At 38.8% G+C, this 23,229-nt stretch overlaps 1 protein-coding gene across 3 annotated transcripts in view; it reads right to left on the bottom strand.

Annotated features, from left to right (window-relative positions):
* The window catches only part of LOC133559511 (alpha-1,6-mannosylglycoprotein 6-beta-N-acetylglucosaminyltransferase B-like), a 373,716-nt gene that overhangs the window by 139,001 nt on the left and 211,486 nt on the right, over nucleotides 1–23,229 (bottom strand). For all 3 annotated transcript variants that reach the window (XM_061911345.1, XM_061911354.1, XM_061911358.1), the window contains one exon: nucleotides 15,601–15,765. In XM_061911345.1, coding sequence (XP_061767329.1) covers nucleotides 15,601–15,765 — 165 coding nt within the window. The remainder of the gene's footprint in view (nucleotides 1–15,600; nucleotides 15,766–23,229) is intronic.

Here is a 23,229-nt window from a genome sequence, read left to right as displayed (position 1 = left end):
ATAAGTTTCCACCACTTATCTTATCAAAGTTTGATGCGGAATAAGGGACTGCTTTTGAAGTGGTTGCCAGTCGATAATTACTAGTCTAACATTTAGCATTTACCTCAGTGCAAGCTTAAGATTGACTATACACACTTTGTCTTACCAAACAAAAGGGTCCCACTCATCCAAGTCAGGATAACTTTTTTTTTTAATTGTAAATGCTTGAAATATTTTAATAGATTCAGATTTATCTATTGATACGTGTTTGATGGCATTTTTTTTTCAAAAAATAACTTTTATAATGATAAAATGTAAAATATGCAACATTTTTAAAAACAAGTTGCAGAGTGGAAAAATGAGCTTGGGTAGTCATAACAGCCTTGAATAGGTCAATTATTCATAACATTGATTTTGATACAGTAGACGAAAAGATTAATTCTCTGTGCCTACTGGGCTTGAATAAGAGAGAAAACATACTTGGTTGAGTTTATAGAGTTCACACATTTTCATTGCATTTCAGCAGATTAATGGCAATTGAACTCATTTACGCTTATAAAAGCTATAATAATTATGCATCAAGGTTTTCTAAAGCTCTCTGGTAGGTAAGGGAATAAATTACACCCAATAATATTTTATATATTATTGGGTGTATGTACAAACCCCAAAAACAGTGAAGTTGGAATGTCGTGTAAATCGTAAATAAAAACAGAATACAATGATTTGCAAATCCTTTTCAACCTATATTCAATTGAATAGACTGAAAAGATAAGATACTGAAGTTCGAACTGAGAAACGTTATTTTTTTGCAAATATTAGCTCGTTTGGAATTTGATGCCAGTAACATGTTTCAAAAAGCTGGCACAAATAGCAAAGAAGTTGAAGAATGCTCATCAAACACTTATTTGGAACATCCCACAGGTGAACAGGCTAACTGGGAACAGGTGGGTACCATGATTGGGTATAAAAGCAGCTTCCACTAAATGTTCAGTCTTTCACAAACACGGATGGGGCGAGGGTCACCACTTTGTGAACAAATGCGTGAGCAAATTGTCGAATAGTTTAAGAACAACAAGGAATTTAAGAATTTCACCATCCACGGTCCGCAATATCATCAAAAGGTTCCAAGAATCTGGAGAAATCACTGCACGGAAGCGGCAAGGCAGGTGACCTTCGATCCCTTAGGCGGTACAGCATCAAAAACAGACATCGGCGTGTAAAAGATATCACCACGTGAGCTCAGGGACACTTCAGAAAACCACTGTCAGTAACTATAGTTTGTCGCAACATCTGTAAGTGCATGTTAAAACTCTACAATGCAAAGCGAAAGCCATTTATCAACAACACCCAGAAACGCCACCGGCTTCGCTGGGACCGAGCTCATCTAAGATGGTCCAAAGTGTAAAAGTGGTCTGACGAATCCACATTTCAAATAGTTTTTGGAAACTGTGGACGTTTCCTGGCATAATTATACACCAGGATTACGGAATGTTAAAAAAATAGCACTTAGTTATATAACAGTTCTTAGGAGAATGTGTGTTGCCAGTAACTTTTTTTTGTCCTGTCCTGCTACTCAGGCAAATCATATAGTTGATGTAGATGACCAAATGTACAAATTTACTTTACAAAAGAAAAGTGTGGGATACGTCACTTGTTGCCTTATTTGCATTTGACTTTATTACATTTATTTATGTTATTATTTTGCGCAGCCGGGCCGGAGCAGGAGGGGATAGAAAGAGGAAAAAAAGGAAGACAGAGGGGGAAATTGCAGGGACAAGATGGGGTTAAGACAAAGAGACAACAAAAACAACAACAACAGACAGCATCCGCCAATAGGATATGTACACATACGATAGTAAAAGTGAAAGCAGAGAAGCAGTTAGAGAAGTACAATTAATAACAGAAATGAAAAAAAACATTATTACACTACAAATGGAGCAATACAAATACCAATAGAAATAGCACTATTGATAATGAATAACAATAATTACCTCTAGTATCAACAATACAATTGCTTCAAATGCAACAATACATATATAGAATGATAACTTCAATTACAAAACAAAGCAGATAAATGGAGGGGAAGAAGGAGAAGGGAACAGTATTAACCTTGTAGATTGTTATAGTAACTATATGTTAAGCTTTGTCAGTGTGCCTTGTGTTACCCAGTTTCCCCTAGGGCAGGGGTAGGGAACCTATGGCTCTAGAGCCAGATGTGGCTCTTTTGATGACTGCAGCTGGCTCTCAGATTAATCTTATTTTACATTGCTTAACACAATAAGTAATGAATAATTCCACTGGTAATCAGTGTTAAAAATAACGTTCAAAATGTAAAAAATTCTCATGCATTTTTATCCCTCCATCCGTTTCCTACCGCAGGGTTTTTCAACCTTTTTTGAGGCAAGGCACATTTTTTGCTTTTAAAAAATCCGGAGGCCCACCACCAGCAGAAATGTATTAAAAATGGAACTCAGTTGACGATAAAAAGTCGTTGTCACAATTGTTGGATACGACTTTAAACCATAACCAAGCATGCATCACTATAGCTCTTGTCTCAAAGTAGATGTACTGTCACCACCTGTCACATCACGCTGTGACTTGTTTTGAGTTGTTTGCTGTTTTCCTGTGTGTAGTGTTTTAGTTCTTGTCTTGTGCTCCTATTTTGGTTGCTTTTTCTCTTTTTTTGGTATTTTCCTGTAGCAGTTTCATGTCTTCCTTTGAGCGCTACTTCCCGCATCTACTTTGTTTTAGAAATCAAGAATATTTCAGTCGTTTTTATCCTTCTTTGTGGGGACATTGTCGATTGTCATGTCATGTTCGGATGTACATTGTCTTTGCTCCACAGTAAGTCTTTGCTGTCGTCCAGCATTCCGTTTTTTTGTTTACTTTGTAGCCAGTTCATTTTTAGTTTTGCTCTGCATAGCCTTCCCTAAGCTTTAATGCCTTTTCTTAGGGGAATTAACCTTTTATTTATTTATATTTTAAGCATTAGACACCTTTTTTTTTACCTGTACCATGCCTCCCGCTGTTTCCGACATCTACAAAGCAATTAGCTCTAGACAGCACCGACCACTCAACAACACCACATAACTTTCAGACTGTAATTACTGGTTTGCAAAAAATATTTTTAACCCATATAGGTGAAATTAGATTTCCCACGGCACACCAGACTGTATCTCACGGCACAGTGGTTGAAAAAGACTGTTCTACCGCACCTGTTTTACATAAAAATGCACACATTTAGTTGTATTCAATGTTTAAAAAAAATTATATGGCTCTCACGGAAATACATTTGAAAATACTTGGCTTCTATGGCTCTCTCAGCCAAAAAGGTTCCCGACCCCTGCCCTAGGGGAAAAACGTAAATATATGTTGGATAAAACATGATTATATGCGTGGCTGTATGTATGGATACAGTATGTGCTTGCATATGTACAGTATATGTATGTTTGTAAAGTGAATGTGCGTGTGGATGAACGCAAAAACACACTAACCTTCAAACCAAACAATCACATTAACAAACGCGATGCGCGTTTTGGGCCCTAGGGTTGCACAAGGGTTAATTGGACATTTTGGCTAGCGCGAGCCAGCAAATGCAAACAGACCAGAGGAGAAAATGCTAATTTTCCATCAAAAGCTTTCAGGATCACACTCAGTAGCTCCTCGCTACTACAAACCATTGTAGCACCATGCCACCAATCCTAGTCTCCATTCCAGTGATGAACAGCCTCTGACAGCAAGGCTAACACATACAAACACAAGGACATCTGCTTGTGAGATAGTACTGTAGCAGCTCATTGTAAGGCATTTAGGCTCTCCCAGCAGCCGCCATGGAGAGCAACAAAGCCCCTGGTGCACTACAAGAAAGGCAAACATCAATCACGGTGACAGGCAACCATTGCTCCCCGTGTTAACCAGCTTCAGGAAGCAATTGAGGCAATGGACGACATTTTGAAGAGCAGCGAAATAGGTTCATAAACGGCTTTGTCATAAGAATTTTCAAACTAAGGTTAAGGTTATCACCAGGAAGGATGAGATCACCTACCTAGGTTCCATTCCAGAGGCTAATCTTTCCTGTGATAAAATGGCAAGCAAGGTGATCAAAAAGGTCAACCAAAGAACGAGATTCCTCTACAGAATCTCCTGTCTGGTCAACAAAAGCACCTTGAAGATTCTAGCGAGAACTCTCATTCAACCCTTCTTCGATTACGCTTGTACCTCCTGGTACCTCAGCACCTCCAAAACCCTCAAATCTAGACTCCAAACATCCCAGAAAAAGCTAGTCCGGTTACTTTTAGACCTCCACCCCAGATCACACCTCAATCCAACCCACTTCTCCAAAGTGGGCTGGCTCAGGGTGGAGGACAGAGTAAAACAACTTGCACTGAGCCTAGTCTATAAAATCCACTACACCTCCTTGATACCGAAGTACATGTCAAACTACTTCCTTAACGTAAATGACCGCCATAACCACAACACCAGGGGGAGCTCCACAAACCACGTTAAACCCAGATTCCGATCTAACAAAGGTCTTAACTCATTCTCTTTCTATGCCACATCAATGTGGAATGCACTCCCAACAGGTATAAAAGTAAGTGCATCTCTATCCTCCTTCAAAACCGCTCTAAAACAACACCTCCAGGCAAAATCAACACTTTACTAATACCCTCCTCCATTTACATCCCAGGATTTAAGTTGCACCAGTGGTCAAACGATGCGAAAGTCCCTCATTTGTTCTGCACACTTTACCGACGACAGCTATGCTACCACAGAGATGGCAAGAATGTGTGGCTATCCTGCGACAATCAAAGCAGATGCATTTCCAACCATAACGTCAACGAAATCACAAAGGTGAGTTTTGTTGATGTTATTGACTTATGCGGAGTGTGCTAGTTAGACATATTCTATTTAGGCCAGCTGTATGTACATATTGCATCATTATGCCTCATTTGTAGCTATATTTGCATCCAGCCTTTCCCTCCACCCACATTTATGCCAAACAAACACATACCAATCAATCGTTGGTTAGAAGGCGATCGCTGAATTCGTCCGCGCTTCCTCCCGTGCCGCTGTCTGTCGTGATATGGCTCAAAAGCTTCTGTTTCTTCTTTAATTTTGTTTTCGGTACCTGCCTCCACACTCCAACCGTAATCTGTTGAATTGCTTACGGTGCTGACATCCGAGTCTGAATCCAAGATAATATCGCTATACCTATCTGTGCTATCCGCCATGTTTGTTTCTATGTGGTCACACTGTGACGTCACATGACAATAGACGGGTGGATATAACGACGGTTAAATCAGGCACTTTGAAGCCGTTTTTCGGGATATTGCGTGATGGGTAAAATTTTGAGAAAAACTTCAAAAAATAAAATAAGCCACTGGGAACTGATTTTTATTGGTTTTAAACCTTCAGAAATTGTGATAATGTTCCCCTTTAATAAAAAGGTCTGAAGTTCTTGGGATTAGTCAAAACTTTAGTTTCGCCTTTTAAGTTAGGTTTTAAATAACAACCTAAGTTTCATAATTTAACTTCTTTTTATGGAATGGAATAGCCCTTGGAACTTTATGACCAACAATCCAGCTCTTTCTCATCATCTCTCTCTGGCACCAGTATAGCTTGGCCTCATTAGCCCAATCACCATCATCATTAGTGACCTCCTTTTATTTCATATCTCATTTGATTCTTCCGGTCTTTCCTTCTCACAGTAAGATACGTGATTCATGCCAATAAATCGGCACAGGATCATTAGATCATCATCATTAGAACCGTTCAACGCACTTTTTAAAAATATGAAAATCCACTGACATTTCATTAGACTCGCACATATTTAACAAGCAGTCAAGATGCAGGCGTGGATGATAATCATTATCGTTAAGCTTTTCTTCAACCACTGAACCACACTCTATTTTTGGACAGCAAGGTGATCTCAACTCTGGAAATGGAAACAAAAATATTGAATTAAAGGTTACCGTATTTTTCAGACTATTAGTCACAGTTTTTTTGTGCGACTTATACTCAGGAGCGATTTATGTGTGAAATTATTAACACATTCCCATAAAATATCAAATAATATTATTTGGCTCATTCACGTAAGAGACTAGATGTATAAGATTTCATGGGATTTAGCGATTAGGAGTGACAGATTATTTGGCAAACGTATAGCATGTTCTATATGTTATAGTTATTTGAATGACTCTTACCATAATATGTTACGTTAACATACCAGGCACCTTCTTAGTTGGTTATTTATGCGTCATATAACATACACTTATTCAGCCTGTTGTTCACTATTCTTTATTTATTTTAAATTGCCTTTCAAATGTCTATTCTTGATGTTGGGTTTTATCAAAAAATGTCCCCATAAAATGTGACTTATACTCCAGTGCGACGTATATATGTTTTTTTTCCTTCTTTATTATGCATTTTCGGCAGGTGCGACTTATACTCCGGAGCGACTTAAACTTGAAAAAATACGGTACCTTGTTTCTTTTTTGTCCTGTGACAAAAATAAAAAAGACTGGGCACTAAAAAAAGTTGGTAAATATTGTGACTAGGGCAGGGGGATAAGGCTGAAAACTATTACAATATGTTTTATATCCGTCGGTTATTGATAATTATTATTATTTTTTTAAAACTGCGTTCAAAAGACTCCGGCTTATTAGTGATTCCTAAAGCCCCAAAAAAGTCTGCGGGCTATAGAGCGTTTTCTGTTCGGGCTCCAGTACTCTGGAATGCCCTCCCGGTAATAGTTCGAGATGCCACCTCAGTAGAAGCATTTAAGTCTCACCTTAAAACTCATTTGTATACTCTAGCCTTTAAATAGACCTCCTTTTTAGACCAGTTGATCTGCTGCTTCTTTTCTTTTTCTCCTCTGTCACCCCTCCCTTGTGGAGGGGGTCCGGTCCGATGACCATGGATGAAGTACTGGCTGTCCAGAGTCGAGACCCAGGATGGACCGCTCGTCGGGACCCAGGATGGACCGCTCGCCTGTGTATCGGTTGGGGACATCTCTACGCTGCTGATCCGCCTCCGCTTGGGATGGTTTCCTGTGGACGGGACTCTTGCTGCTGTCTTGGATTTGCTTTGAACTGAACTCTCGCGGCTGTATTGGAGACACTACTGATTGAACTTTCACAGTGTCATGTTAGACCCGCTCGACATCCATTGCTTTCGGTCCCCTAAAGGGGGGGTGCCCACATTTGAGGTCCTCTCCAAGGTTTCTCATAGCCATCATTGTCACTGGCGTCCCACTGGGTGTGAGTTTTTCTTGCCCTTATGTGGGTTCTTCCGAGGATGTCGTAGTCGTAGTGGTTTGTACAGTCCTTTGAGACATTTGTGATTTAGGGCTATATAAATAACAATTGATTGATTGATTGATTGATGACCTATCAAAATAAGGTTTAGGAGAAAAATATAATAGATGTAAAAAGTTTTATTTGAAATGTAACCTTCTTCAGATTATAATCCCCTCAATAGGGTTATACGGTATACCGGTATTGGTATAGCACCGTTATACTAATGAATCATATTCGGTACTATATAGCCTCTGAAAGGTACTAATGTAAAGTATCAAACAACATAAGAATAAGTGATTATTACATTTTAACAGAAGTGTAGATACAACATGTTAAGAGAGAAAATAACCAGATACAAGCAGTAAATAAACAAGTAGATTAATAATTCATTTTCTACCACTTGTCCTTAATAATGTTGACAAAATAATAGAATGGAAAATGACACAATATGTTACTGCATATGTCAGCAGACTAAATTAGGATCCTTTGTTTGCTTACTTACTAATAATGGACAAGTTGTCTTGTATGTCCACTATTTTATTTAAGGACAAACTTACAATAATAAACATATGTTTAATGTACGCTAAGATTTGTTGTTAAAATAAATAATGCTTTATTTGTGGTCGCATTTATTTAGGAAAGTACTAAAAAGTATTGAAATAATTTTGGTACCGGTACCAACATATTGGTATCGGGTCAACACTACCCCTAAACTATCAAGGCAGAAAGGAAAGGAAATGTTGACACAACCATGGAAAACAATCAACGTAAACAAAAATCTAAAATCATATCAAAAACTTAAGAACAACTTTTTAAAATGAAGGTGCAACAATAAGGAATATGTGAGAAATGCTTAATAAAGTGTAATAAAATAATGCAAAGTGTGAAAATATAATCATAGAGAAACCTGAGAACTATTTTCAGCAGATTTAGTGCCAGGAAGTCACGGCTCAGCAGTGCAGTGGTTTAGACTAATGTGGTGTGGTCTTCATTCTGACTACGGTCTGTTTTTAAAAAATCCAATAACCGCAATACTGTCTAAGTGACTTTTTCTGTTTTATCCACTATTTCTTTGCTTTCTGGACCACTCATTTCTAGTTTCTCTTCTCACTCCTTGCAAAGAGTCAACCGCGAGATGACAAGATGGCGCAACCAAAAGTGAAAGTTGATTATGTTACCTGATTGGCTTTTAAAGTGTCACTCTCAGTGAGCACTTCCTGAATAGCACGGTTACCAGTGAGCGAATGCCATTGTTCATGCAACCGACCTAGCTTCGCCACTTCCGGTTTCTTCTGACGAAGAAAAAAATGTATATCTCCAACGTTTTATCAAACACATTTTTAATTGATATTGTTTTTTCGCCCAGCCCATTCAAATCAATACTATCAGCCGATTGGAATGTAATATCGGAAATTATCGGTATCGGTTTCACAAAGTAGAATTTATCACTTTTTAAAACGCAGTTTTATGGAGTGATAAATGGACGTAAGGAGAAGTACAGAGCCCTAAAAATCATTAAAGGCACTGCCTTTGCGTGCCGGCCCAATCACATACACACAAGTGAATGCAAGCCATACTTGGTCAACGGCCATACATGTCACACTGAGGGTGGCCATATAAACAACTTTAACACCGTTACAAATAAGCAACACACTGTGAACCCACACTAAACAAGAATGACAAACACATTTTGGGAGAACATCTGCACCGTAACACAACATAAGCACTAACTCTTCCAGGACACTACAATATACACCCCCTGCCACCCCCTACCTCCCACATCAACCCCGTCCACCTCAACCTCCTCATGCTCTCTCAGGGAGAGCATGTCCCAAATTCCAAGGTGCTGTTTCGAGGCATGTTAAAAAAAAATAATGCACTTTGTGACTTCAGTAATAAATATGGCAGTGCCATGTTGGCATTTTTTTTTACATAACTTGAGTTGATTTATTTTGGAAAACCTTGTTACATTGTTTATTGCATCCAGCGGGGCATGACAACAAAATTAGGCATAATAATGTGTTAATTCCACGACTGTGTATATCTGTATCGGTTGATATCGGAATCAGTAATTAAGACTTGGCCAATATCGGATATCGGCAAAAAAGCCATTATAGGACATCTCTAAATGATATCCTTCAATACGTCAAGTTAATTTAATTTGTATCGCACCAATTCACTTCAGAAGTTAACTCAAGGCCTTGTACACATTGAACAGGTCTAGAACCATGCTCATCATGCATAATTAACTAAACCTTACATTAGGTAAGCACGTGGCGACAAAGGCAAGGGAAAACCTAAAACCGAGCTCAGAGGAAACTTAAAACCTCTTAACATGTTGTTAACTGTACCTTTCAGAGAGTAGCACATACTGCCAGGCCAGGGGTCGACAACCCAAAATGTTGAAAGAGCCATATTGGACCAAAAATACAAAAACAAATCCGTCTGGAGCCGCAAAAAATTAAAAGCCGTATTACATACAGATAGTGTGTCATGAGACATACATTTAATTATGAGGACTTAAAGGAAATTAAATGAGCTCAAATATACCTACAAATGAGGCATAATGATGCAATATGTACATACAGCTAGCCTAAATAGCATGTTAGCATCGATTAGCTTGCTGTCATGCACTGACCAAATATGTCTGATTAGCACTCCACAGAAGTCAATAACATCAACAAAACTCACCTTTGTGCATTCATGCACAACGTTAACAGTTTGGTGGACAAAATGAGACAGAAAAAGAAGTGGCATAAAACACGTCTTAAAAAGTCGGAGAAAGTTATACATGTAAACAAACTACGGTGAGTTCAAGGACCGCCAAAAATAGTAGGACAAAACGGCACTCACCAAATACTCGAATCAATGAAGCATGTTTAATATAAATAGTGTGCTTTATAACAATTAGGATAGTTTGTGTTTGTCCTCCTCCAGAAACCACATTTAAACAAAAAATATGTTTTGTTTTTTCCATTTTCATATATTTTTGAAAAAGCTCCAGAGAGCCACTAGAGCGGCGCTAAAGAGCCACGGGTTGCCGACCTAGACAGGAGGACAGGCAACTGTGCAAGCAAACAGATCTCAGAGTGTAGTTTAAAGAGGAACTGCACTTCTTTGAGTAATTTTGCCTATCCTTCACAATCCTTAATATATTCTAACTTGTAAAAATCGCCTCGTTCTTTGTGGCGAGCCATGCACCTAACGGGAGCAACCAATTCTTCCTCTAAATCACTTTAAAAATGCACTTATGAATCGTCCACAATACTTTATTTACGTTCTGTAACCTGTGTAACAACCAAGCTGTGGCAACATCCTTATTGTAAGATGCAAACACTGAGGTACACATTTTTTCAGCGTAGTGACACATCGGCGTGCTTCCGTATTATTCGTAAAAGCTAGGTACGGAAAGAGATAAGCCACCTTCTACGTCAGCACAAATGTTTGAATGTGTAATGCGCAACACTGCGATCGGACACCAATCTGTAATGACTGACAACATGAACCATCATATTACTGTGTCTGTGAAGCATTAGCCAACATTTCATGTTTTGTTTGTACACAGCTAGCCAGACAGCATATGTACTGTAATTGTAATAACACGCTGTGCTGTGTAAGTCATGTAAAATATTAAACTGTGACTCACTCGATGGACACTTGTGCGTTTGGTCCAGCTGGCTGGGAACGTTTTTTCAGTTTTTTTGGGGTAAGTACTCCATTTATGTCAAAACAGCATGGATCAAGTTCCACATTTACGGCTTCAAATTCACTTTCACATCACTCTCTTGGCTTCAGTCCCCTCCAACATTTCACCCTTCCTTCGTGCTCTCTTCTAGAAGCAGTAGTTCATCCTCAGTATATTCGGCAGCAAAAGGATAAGGTTGTGAATCCTCAATTCGTCCAAAAATCGTCGTCTTCATTGTCAATTACCAAGTCTCCCATGATTAGAAAACACACTTGCGTTTGTTTCCGATAGTAGGACACACTTTTGTTGTTAAAATGAACAAAATACGGTGAATACTGAACATATTAGATATAGTTATGAATGTGTTTGTTACTGTATTATACAATGGGGCAAAAAAGTATTTAGTAAGCCACCGATTGTGCAAGTTCTCCCACTTAAAATGATGACAGAGGTCTGTAATTTTCATCATAGGTACACTTCAACTGTGAGGGACAGAATGTGAAAAAAAAAATCCAGAAATTCACATTGTAGGAATTTTAAAGAATTTATTTGTAAATGATGGTGGAAAATAAGTATTTGGTCAACCATTCAAAGCTCTCACTGATGGAAGGAGGTTTTGGCTCAAAATCTCACGATACATGGCCCCATTCATTCTTTCCTTAACACGGATCGCCCTGTCCCCTTAGCAGAAAAACAGCCCCAAAGCATGATGTTTCCACCCCCATGCTTCACAGTAGGTGTGGTGTTCTTGGGATGCAACTCAGTATTCTTCTTCCTCCAAACACGACGAGTTGAGTTTATACCAAAAAGTTATATTTTGGTTTCATCTGACCACATGACATTCTCCTAATCCTCTGCTGTATCATCCATGTATCCATTTTGGTATAAACTCAACTCGTCGTGTTTCACGAGACATGCAAAACTAAATTATATACAAAGATGATACAAGGTTATCAAATGAGCTCAAATATACTGAAAAATTAGGCCTAAAGATGCAATATATACATACAGCTAGCCTAGATAGCCTAGATTAGCAAAAAAGAAGCTCACCTTAGTGCATTCACACTATTTCATCTGACCACATGACAATCTCCCAATCCTCTGCTGTATCATCCATGTATCCATTTTGGTATAAACTCAACTCGTTGTGTTTGGAGGAAGAAGAATACTGAGTTGCATCCCATGAACACCATACCTACTGTGAAGCATGGGGGTGGAAACATCATGCTTTGGGGCTGTTTTTCTGCTAAGGGGACAGGACGATTGATCCGTGTTAAAAAAAGAATGAAGGGGGCCATGTATCGTGAGATTTTGAGCCAAAACCTCCTTCCATCAGTGAGAGCTTTGAATGGTTGACCAAATACTTATTTTCCACCATCATTTACAAATAAATTCTTTAAAATTCCTACAATGTGAATTCCTGGATTTTTTTTTCACATTCTGTCCCTCACAGTTGAAATGTACTTATGATGAAAATTACAGACATCTGTCATGATTTTAAGTGGGAGAACTTGCACAATCGGTGGCTGACTAAATACTTTTTGCCCCACTGTACATATATTTGTAGTGTGTATACAAAACATTGATGGAGGGTTTTGAAGTTGAATTCGAGGGCTTTAAAGGCTACATCGGTAACCCTCATTAGCCGCATCTTCCGAGAGTTTATCATCTGTAAAATCCTAAACAAAACAAAAAAAAGACGTGTGTTCTTGTCTCTCATAATGATTGTGAATGACAGGCAAAATTCTAAAAAAAAGTGCAGTTCCACTTTTGTTTAGACGTTCCTGTTAAACACCAGTGTCAGCATCAACAGTAAAGATGTGAGTTCAGGATGCTTAGACTCATCAGTCTTTTGCTTTTATTGGCCAATCAGAGCTATGACTTGGCAATTCTGCCATGTACTCCGGCATCCTGAAGTCATTTCTTTGCAGCTTTATTTGTACACATCAATGCCTTGATGCCAGGTATTCTCTTCGGTCGAATAAACTATCAAAACATTCCACAAGCCTTACTAATATTAGTGCCTGTTTGGCGGACTTTTTACTCAGCCATTTTATTTGAGGACGTGAATGGTACGCCTCTGTGCCTTGCTGCGTCATAAAAACCGCAGAGATGAAAAGACCCAGCCCAGATTATGAGTATGTACTTAGCTGCAGAGCTTGTAACGGGACCGTCGATTCCCTCCACTATGTGGAAACACTGAGCAGGTCACCAGTCAATCACAAGGTTTACACACTGCGACAACCATTCACTAATATTTTACCACCTATTGGGCAGTTTAGACAAGTCATGTTAATTTTGTTATTTCAGTGCAAACCAGCTTTAAAGGAGACCTTAGATCAGGGGTAGGGAACCTGCGGCTCTAGAGCCATATGTGGCTCTTTCGATGACTGCATCTGGCTCTCAGATAAATCTTAACTAACCTTGCTTAACACGATAAGTAATTAATGATTCCGCTGGTAATCACAGGGTTAAAAATAACGTTCAAAATTAAAAACATTCTCATGCATTTTATTCCATCAATCCAAGAAGTCGCATTTATGGTAAGACGTATTTTATTTATTGTTGGTATAGCTTCAGATTAACAATGTTATTAAAAAGAATAGGACTTATTATACTTTAAAATTGTTAGTCCAACTTAAAAATGGACACATTTAGTTGTATTCAGTGTTAAAAAATATTGGTAACACTTTAGTATGGGGAACATATTCTAAGTAACAAATACTTAATTAAGAGTTATTTGGACACTAGGGGACCATATAAGGGTTAGGGTTACTAATAAGCAATAATTCTGAGGTAATTGAGGGAAGACTCTTAGTTAATGGCTTACTGCTTGTAAAATAAGGCCATGCAGAAAAAGGCATTAATAAGTACTTAAAAATGACTAATTAAGAGCCAATATGTTACAAATTTGCATGTTAACAAGCAACTGATTAATGGTGAATATGTTCCCTATATCAAAGTATTACCAAAATATAATATGGCTCTCACGGAAATACATTTTTAAAATATTTGGCTTTTATGGCTCTGTCAGCCAAAAAGGTTCCCGACCCCTGCCTTAGATGAAATTAATATTTTCTGACTTAAAAAAGTTGGATACCCGTGTTAAATATTGTCAAAGCGTTAAATCATAAGGTCCGCAACCATGACTTATAAATTGACTGAGGAGCAAAATTGACACAGACACATATCCAATGTATATTATTTAGACCAAGGGTGTCAAATGTGCAGCCTGCGGGCCGAATCAGGTCCGCGAACAGATGAGTTTGCTAAGTATAAAAATGAGCAGAAATGTTTTCAATGAAAGAAACTGTTGGTCTAAATGTGTCCACTAGATGTCGCAATAGCAATCCTTTGTATCTTTGTAGATTATGCTAAATATGTAAAAAAAAATAAACCACGTGATGGTCGATAGCCAGTCAGGCTTCTTTATATGCCAGCCTCCCTTTTTCAGTCAGGTATGGTCAACGTTTTGTATGTGTATAAGTTTTGCTTGTTAGTTCACCAGTCGAGGAAAATGAGCAAACTGCATAAATAACATGCTGGAATTTGATTTTGATATTATTTTTTCATCTTAATGGATTGAAAAATAACACCAATGTGTTGACTGATGAACACTAACAAATTATCTATTCAGAAAGTATAAATACCGAGAAATAAAGATACGATATCATTAACAACAACATGTAAGTGTAAAAAAACAAAAACAAAAAAAAAACATTATGATTTGTACATTTTCAGAATGTGCTGGTTCTATTTTTAACAAAGAAACCAATCTGAAGTTGTCTTTGTTTTTAAGTTATCATGCCGTGATTTTACCAGTCCGGCCCACTTGGGAGTATATTTTTCTCCATGTGGCCCCTGACCTAAAATTAGTTTGACACCCCTGATCTAGAGAAGTGGTTCTCAAATGGGGGTACGCGTAACCCTGGGGGTACTTGAAGGTATGCCAAGGGGTACGTGAGAATTAAAATAAAAGAAATCTCAAATTAGCAACAATTCAAAAATCCTTTATGAATATATTTATTGAATACAACTTCAACAAAATATGAATGTAAGTTCATAAACCGTGGAAATGCAACAATGCAATATTCAGTGTTGACAGCTAGATTTTTTTGTGGACATGTTCCATAAATATTGATGTTAAAGATTTCTTTTTTTTGTGAAGAAATGTTTAGAATTAAGTTCATGAATCCAGATGGATCTCTATTACAATCCCCAAAGAGGGCACTTTAAGTTGATGATTACTTCTATGTGTAGAAATCTTTATTTATAATTGAATCACTTGTTTATTTTTCCACAAGTTTTTAGTTAATTTTATAACTTTTTTTCCAAATAGTTCAAGAAAGACCACTACAAATGAGAAATATTTTGCACTGTTATACAGTTTAATACATCAGAAACTGATGACAGTGCTGTATTTTACTTCTTTATCTCTTTTTTTCAACCAAAAATGCTTTGCTCTGATTAGGGGGTACTTGAATTAAAAAAAATTTTCACAGCGGGTACATCACTGAAAAAAGGTTGAAAACCACTGATTTCAACCACAATGAAGTAGTAAAGCAATCATAGGTCTCCTTTCATTACAAAATGAAGATGTTATGTAGTAACGAATTGCAATTCAAACCCCCCTCGTACCTTCTTTTGGTCCCGCCATCGGTGTTGCAGCGTAGAATCGAGGCGCTGGGCAGCTGTGGCCCACTGTTGTGCAAGCTGACGGATTCTTTTCTTCATGAAGCTAAGAGACTCCTTCCCTGTGCCAATCTGGTCGAGTAACATGGAGAGGTCTGTGCGGAAGGCGGCCTAGGAAGAGAGGTGGATGAATTGAGATCAAGTAGACATAGCGTAGAGAACTGAGATATAAAGTACTGTGGAAATACTGTAGAAGAACATGATTTTCAACATCTACTCAACAACTGGGCATTCAATTTTTCCACTGTAATAATAGTACCCACTGGGTGAGTATTACAGTGTCGAGCACATGCATCATATTTACAAGTACTTCAAATATTCATGAATGTGCTGCAGTTATCGACAACGTAGATGACCACTGTGACTGGTAACGATATGTAGTCAGTAAGCACCACACTATTTGCGTGTTGGTCACTTACAATTTCACAGATTCTCCTCGAAGACACAATGATATTATTTAAAGCAGTGATTCTCAAACTGGGGTACGGGTACCACCAGTACAGGGGTCGGCAACCCAAAATGTTGAAAGAGCCCTATTGGACCAAAAATATAAAAATAAAATCTGCCTGTAGCCACAAAAAATGAAAAGCCGTCTAGAAGTCTTAAAATGAAGGTAACACATGACGTAAGTGTCTATATTAGCTATGATAACCAACTATCAAAATGACTACAGTGGGGCAAAAAAGTATTTAGTCAGCCACCGATTGTCCAAGTTCTCCCACTTAGAATGATGACAGAGTTCTGTAATTTTCATCATAGGTACACTTCAACTGTGAGAGACAGAATGTGACAAAAAAATCCAGGAATTTTAAATAATTTATTTGTAAATTATGGTGGAAAATAAGTATTTGGTCAACCATCCAAAGCTCTCACTGATGGAAGGAGGTTTTGGCTCAAAATCTCACGATACATGGCCCCGTTCATTCTTTCCTTAACACGGATCAATCGCCCTGTCTCCTTAGCAAAAAAAACAGCCCCAAAGCATGATGTTTCCATCCCCATGCTTCACAGTAGGTATGGTGTTCTTGGGATGCAACTCAGTATTCTTCTTCCTCCAAACACGACGAGTTGAGTTTATACTAAAAAGTTCTATTTTGGTTTCATCTGACCACATGACATTCTCCTAATCCTCTGCTGTATCATCCATGCATCCATTTAGGTATAAACTCAACTCGTCGTGTTTCATGAGACATGCAAAACTAAATTATATACAAAGATGATACAAGGTTATCAAATGAGCTCAAATATACTGAAAAATTAGGCCCAAAGATGCAATATATACATACAGCTAGCCTAGATAGCCTAGATTAGCAAAAAAGAAGCTCACATTAGTGCATTCACACACAGCATAAAACTTTTGGTGGACAAAATGAGACAAAAAGGAGTGGAAAATGTTACATGTAAAAAAAACTGTTGCGTCACAGTCCACACTATGGTGAGTTGAAGAACCGCCGAAATTAGTAGGACAAAACGATCCTCAACAAATAGTCATATAAAACATATTAAACAGTGGGCTTTCTAACAATTGGGAAAGTTTGTGTCATGTTTGTCCTCAAACAAAAACCAGAAAAAAATTCAAAAAATATTTTTCCCCTCATGTTTTTCCATTTTCAATCTTTCTTTATAAATGCTCCAGGGAACCACTAGGACGGCACCAAAGAGCCACATGCGGCTCAGGAGCCGTGGGATGCTGACCCCCGCACTAGTAATATGCGGGCTCCATCTAGTGGTACGCCAAAGAATCACTAGATTCAAGTACAGTGCTTTATTTTGCTATATTCAAACACAGTGTTACTGTTTAAACTGTAATGTTCCAGTGGTCAAACATATTGAATAGACTAAATAAAACCTCAGCTTGTTTTTAGTAAATACTTAGGCCAACGACGCTACAGTGTTTTAATGTTGGTCGTTATGGTTGTACTTGGAGAGCCAAGTGTTTTCTGGGTTGGGGACCACAGGCTTATTGTATCCTTCAACAGTGTGCGGTGTACAATGTTTATCTATTTCTCGTCCCCCAGTGATGCTTGCAAGAACTTAATTTATTTGCCACCATGGAGACAAGGATTTTTGATTTAGAAACTGCACAGTGGAGGGACATTAGCCGCTAGCGAGAATGCTACAGTGTGTTGAGGATGCAGAACGTGTCATCAACATGCATTATCACAATGGTATCAAAAGATTCAAGATTATTTATTTATTGTCAATTCTTAACATGCACAAGACAGATAAGAACTGAAAAGTACATTTTCGGCACAGTCCCACTAAGAGCAGACATACGCTACAGGGAGAGAAGACGGGACCGGCAACGGATCAGCCATTTTTACGGCGCTCCTTAAAAAAGATGGGAGAAAGGTGATATTGGGAAAGGGGGGAACAGTAAAAAAATATCAGTCAAAGGCTGGACCCCTGTCCATCATTGAGGTGTCCTCGGGGGTGTTTTTCAGAACAGTCTGGTCCTTGCGTCAAGGCCATTCGAGGGAGTCAAATCGTAAATTAGGATGTTTGTTTTTCGCGAACAGACAAAACAATGACTTGTCTGTTCTTAGTCCATTACGGCGCTCTCAAATTCTATTCAATCTTCCTTTTCAGCAAACTTCTCCATGACGTGATCCATCTTGCGATTTAGTTCACAAATCGCTACAGTCTGTGTTCCCACAGCCCTGCCCAAACCTTCCATTGCGACAAACAGCCTTTGGGCTCCTTGAGTGGCACCCAAAACCTCTATATTTCGCAAAATATATGTTGTATATCGCACAACCCTTCTCTGTACGAGCATTCACAAGATTTGTAGTCACCATGAACAACCTCTATACTTTAAAAAAAAAACTCCAACAATTCATATTGAACAGGTCTTGGCAGCCACTGTTGACCAACTGAGCGATTAGGAATTAGTCTCTCTACTGTACATAATGTGCTGATTCAAGATTATTTATTTATTGTCAATTCTTAACATACACAAGACACATAAGAACTGAAAAGTACATTTTCGGCACAATCCCACTAAGAGCAGACATTCGTTACAGGGAGACAAGACGAGACCGCCAACGGATCAGCCATTTTTACGGCGCTCCTTAAACAAGGTGGGAAAAAGGTGATATTGGGAAAGGGTGGGGAAGAGTAAAAAAATATCAGTCAAAGGCTGAACCCCCGTCCATCATTGAGATGTCCTCGGGGGGGTTTTTCAGAACAGCCTGGTCCTAGCGTCAAGGCCATTCGAGGGAGTCAAATCGTAGATTAGGATGTTTGTTTTTCGCGAACAGACAAAACAATGACTTGTCTGTTCTTAGTCCATGCCGGCTCTCTCAAATTCTATTCAATCTTCCTTTTCGGAAAACTTCTCCATGATGTGATCCATCTTGCGCTTTAGTTCAGAAATCGCCACAGTCTGTGTTCCCACAGCCCTGCCCAAACCTTCCGTTGCAAAAAACAGCCTTTGGGCTCCTTGAGTGGCATCCAAAACCTCTATATTTCGCAAAATATATGTTGTATATCGCACAACCCTCCTCTGTACGAGCTTTCACAAGATTTGTAGTCACCATGAACAACCTCTATACTTTTAAAAAAAACTCCAACAATTCATATTGAACATGTCTTGGCAGCCACTGTTGACCAACTGAGCGATTAGGAATTAGTCTCTCTACTGTACATAATGTGCTGATTCAAGATTATTTATTTATTGTCAATTCTTAACATAAACAAGACACATAAGAACTGAAAAGTACATTTTCGGCACAATCCCACTAAGAGCAGACATTCGTTACAGGGAGACAAGACGAGACCGCCAACGGATCAGCCATTTTTACGGCGCTCCTTAAACAAGGTGGGAAAAAGGTGATATTGGGAAAGGGGGGGGAAGAGTAAAAAAATATCAGTCAAAGGCTGAACCCCCATCCATCATTGAGGTGTCCTCGGGGGGGTTTTTCAGAACAGCCTGGTCCTAGCGTCAAGGCCATTCGAGGGAGTCAAATCGTAGTTTAGGATGTTTGTTTTTCGCGAACAGACAAAACAATGACTTGTCTGTTCTTAGTCCATGCCGGCTCTCTCAAATTCTATTCAATCTTCCTTTTCGGCAAACTTCTCCATGATGTGATCCATCTTGCGATTTAGTTCAGAAATCGCCACAGTCTGTGTTCCCACAGCCCTGCCCAAACCTTCCATTGCGAAAAACAGCCTTTGGGCTCCTTGAGTGGCATCCAAAACCTCTATATTTCGCAAAATATATGTTGTATATCGCACAACCCTCCTCTGTACGAGCTTTCACAAGATTTGTAGTCACCATGAACAACCTCTATACTTTTAAAAAAAACTCCAACAATTCATATTGAACAGGTCTTGGCAGCCACTGTTGACCAACTGAGCGATTAGGAATTAGTCTCTCTACTGTACATAATGTGCTGATTCAAGATTATTTATTTATTATCAATTATTAACATGCACAAGACACATGAGAACTGAGAATTACATTTTCGGCACAATCCCACTAAGAGCAGACATTCGTTACAGGGAGACAAGACGAGACCGCAAACGGATCAGCCATTATTACGGCGCTCCTTAAAAAAGGTGGGAAAAAGGTGATATTGGGAAAGGGGGGGAAGAGTAAAAAAATATCAGTCAAAGGCTGAACCCCTGTCCATCATTGAGGTGTCCTCGGGGGTGTTTTTCAGAACAGCCTGGTCCTAGCGTCAAGGCCATTCGAGGGAGTCAAATCGTAGATTAGGATGTTTGTTTTTCGCGAACAGACAAAACAATGACTTGTCTGTTCTTAGTTCAAATTCTATTCAATCTTCCTTTTCGGCAAACTTCTCCAAACCTTCCATTGCGAAAAACAGCCTTTGGGCTCCTTGAATGGCATCCAAAACATCTATATTTCGCAAAAAAGATGTTGTATATCGCACAACCCTCCTCTGTACGAGTATTCACAAGATTTGTAGTCACCATGAACAACCTCTATAATTTTAAAAAACACTCCAACAATTGATATTGAACAGGTCTTGGCAGCCACTGTTGACCAACTGAGCGATTAGGAATGAGTCTCTCTACTGTACATAATGTGCTGAAACTAGTTTGCGGGTAGCGAATGACAAAGTCGAACCCCGAGTCAGCGAAGAGGCAAAATAGAGTGGGTGATGGATGGCTCAGGCATGTCTAATTAGTAGACTTTGAATAGGGTCAGATGAAAGTGAACTACTGCAATGAACGGGGGCAGGTGGCTCACACTGCACAATATACAGAACCTAAAGAAAGGAGGCATTTTTCCTTAGAAAGCCAGTGGCAGATGACAAGATTATCAATAACAAAAGATGTTAAAAATTTTTATTCGTGATACCAGCCCTTTCATCACAGCACACCTCATACGCTTTCACTTACTTGCTAAATTAATTGGAATTCACAGTCAAACAGTTTCCACAGATCATCCAGTCATGGGGCCGGTAGCTATATTCTTTCTAGCATAAAATTAAATGAGTGTGTTGAACTGCCAGCACAGAAAACAAAGATAAACTACATTGCTACAGTCTAGTGAATATGATGCCTTTATGTTTAATTTGGTACAATTCATGTGATTTATAGAATCTATTTACCTGACCAACTACCGACATATTTCATATCTATTTAGGGTTTGGTGCATCATCATTAAAAATTGAATATTTTAGACGTTTTAAGTGCTTACACACATATAAATGTGTCTCTGGGGAGCCTCTTTGGTCTATTTCTTTTAATTAAATTCACCTGAAGTATGTTGTAAAATGTGTATTTCATTGAGCTGTACAGATTTTAGCCTGACGGTCATGCAACAGTTTAGTTTCTACAGTAATGACTTGACAGCTCCCTAAGTGATTAATCATCTGTGTCCTTTCTCCCAAGATGCTACACATAACCACTGACATTAGGCGGTATAGTTCGGTTGGTAGAGTGGCCGTGCCAGCAACTTGAGGGTTCCAGGTTCGATCCCTGCTTCCTTGGGCAAGACAATTTACCCACCTGCTCTCAGTGCCACCCACACTGGTTTAAATGTAATTTAGATATTGGGTTTTACTATGTAAAAATGCTTTGAGTCACTAGAGAAAATCCCTATATAAATATACTTTACCTTACAACAGGGGTAGGGAACCTATGGCTCGCGAGCCAGATGTGGCTCTTTTGATGACTGCATCCGGCTCTCGGATAAATCTGAGCTGACATTACCCAACACAATAAGTAATGAATAATTTCACTTGTAATTACAGTGTTAAAAATGACGTTCAAAATATAAAACATTTTCATGCATTTTTAATCCATCCATCCGTTTTCTACCGCACCTGTTCAAGAAAGGTAAGAAGTTATTTATTTATTATTGGTTAGTGTTGGGCTTGCCTTCCTGGGGGTTCTTCAGACCACCAAGCACAGACTTGAGAGCCTGTTTCAGGGTTACAATATTGTTTAATTTTTCAATAAGTCTCTCAGTTGCTTTCCAGCAATTGTCTTTTTCTCTTTCGTTCTCGCTCGCGCTCTGGCTTCAGCCCCAACTCCGTCTCTCCTCCTGGCTGCTGCTTAAAACAGAGCGACAGGTGATTAGATAACAAGGCCCAGATGGGCAGTCTAGGCACCTGTCGCTGATTTCGAGCCCGATCCTGGCAACACTCCGCTTCGCTGCAGGCCCACAGGCCACGCCCCCTCCACAATTAACTTCAGAATAACAATGTTATTACGAAGAATAAGAGGCCTATTATACTCTAGAAATGTTGGTCTTACTTAAAAATGCACGCGTTTAGTTGTGTTCAGTGTTTAAAAAAAATGTTATATGGCTCTTACAGAAATACATTTTAAAATATTTGGCTTTCTTGGCTCTCTCAGCCAGAAAGGTTCCCGACCCCTGCCTTACAACATGAAAAAAAAGAAATACGTCAAAACTTCGGTACTTTTATTAGGTACTTGGTGAATTCCGGGGGTACTGCCAGGTATCATGTCAAATTTAATGTTAGCATGTTTCCATACCTTTGTCGTCACGTCTGAGCTGAGATGGCAAATAGGCCGTTACGAAACGGACGGCCTCGGGGTAATGTTGCAATTTCTTGTGCCAAAGAGCAAGCATGCCTGAAAGAAAGCCCTACAAAAGTTCCACTTTCCAAATGCTGTAGCTCAGGGGTGTCCAAAGTGCGGCCAGGGGGCCAGTGTTTAGTGGCCCCCCCACACATTCTGGAAATGCTATTGCAAAAATAAAAAAATTAAAATCACTAAAAAAAAAGTAGAATGAGGTGAAATCTAACGGGGAAAAGTTGCGATGTTGACACAAAGCTGCCATGCAGGCTGTTTGTTTTTCTTTTGTCTTTCTTTATTTTGCTCTTATTGCCAGTGCAAAAAAAAAAAAGTTAAAAAAAGTTAAAAAAAAGAAAAATTTAAATGAATTATTGACCTATTAAAGGCTCCAATTACTTCAAACATTTCACTTTATAATGTTTTATGTGGAAAATATTATGTGCAGATATTGTGTGGTTGCCATATAAAAACAGTGTTGTCTTTGACAAAAGAGCATAAAACAAACAAAATAACAGTTCAAACGTAAAATCGACAGATATATCTGAAGTCGATCTCGTAACT

This window comes from Nerophis ophidion, linkage group LG01, assembly GCF_033978795.1.
Source record: "Nerophis ophidion isolate RoL-2023_Sa linkage group LG01, RoL_Noph_v1.0, whole genome shotgun sequence".
NCBI lineage: Eukaryota > Metazoa > Chordata > Actinopteri > Syngnathiformes > Syngnathidae > Nerophis > Nerophis ophidion.
This window is presented reverse-complemented; position numbering and strand designations above follow the sequence as displayed.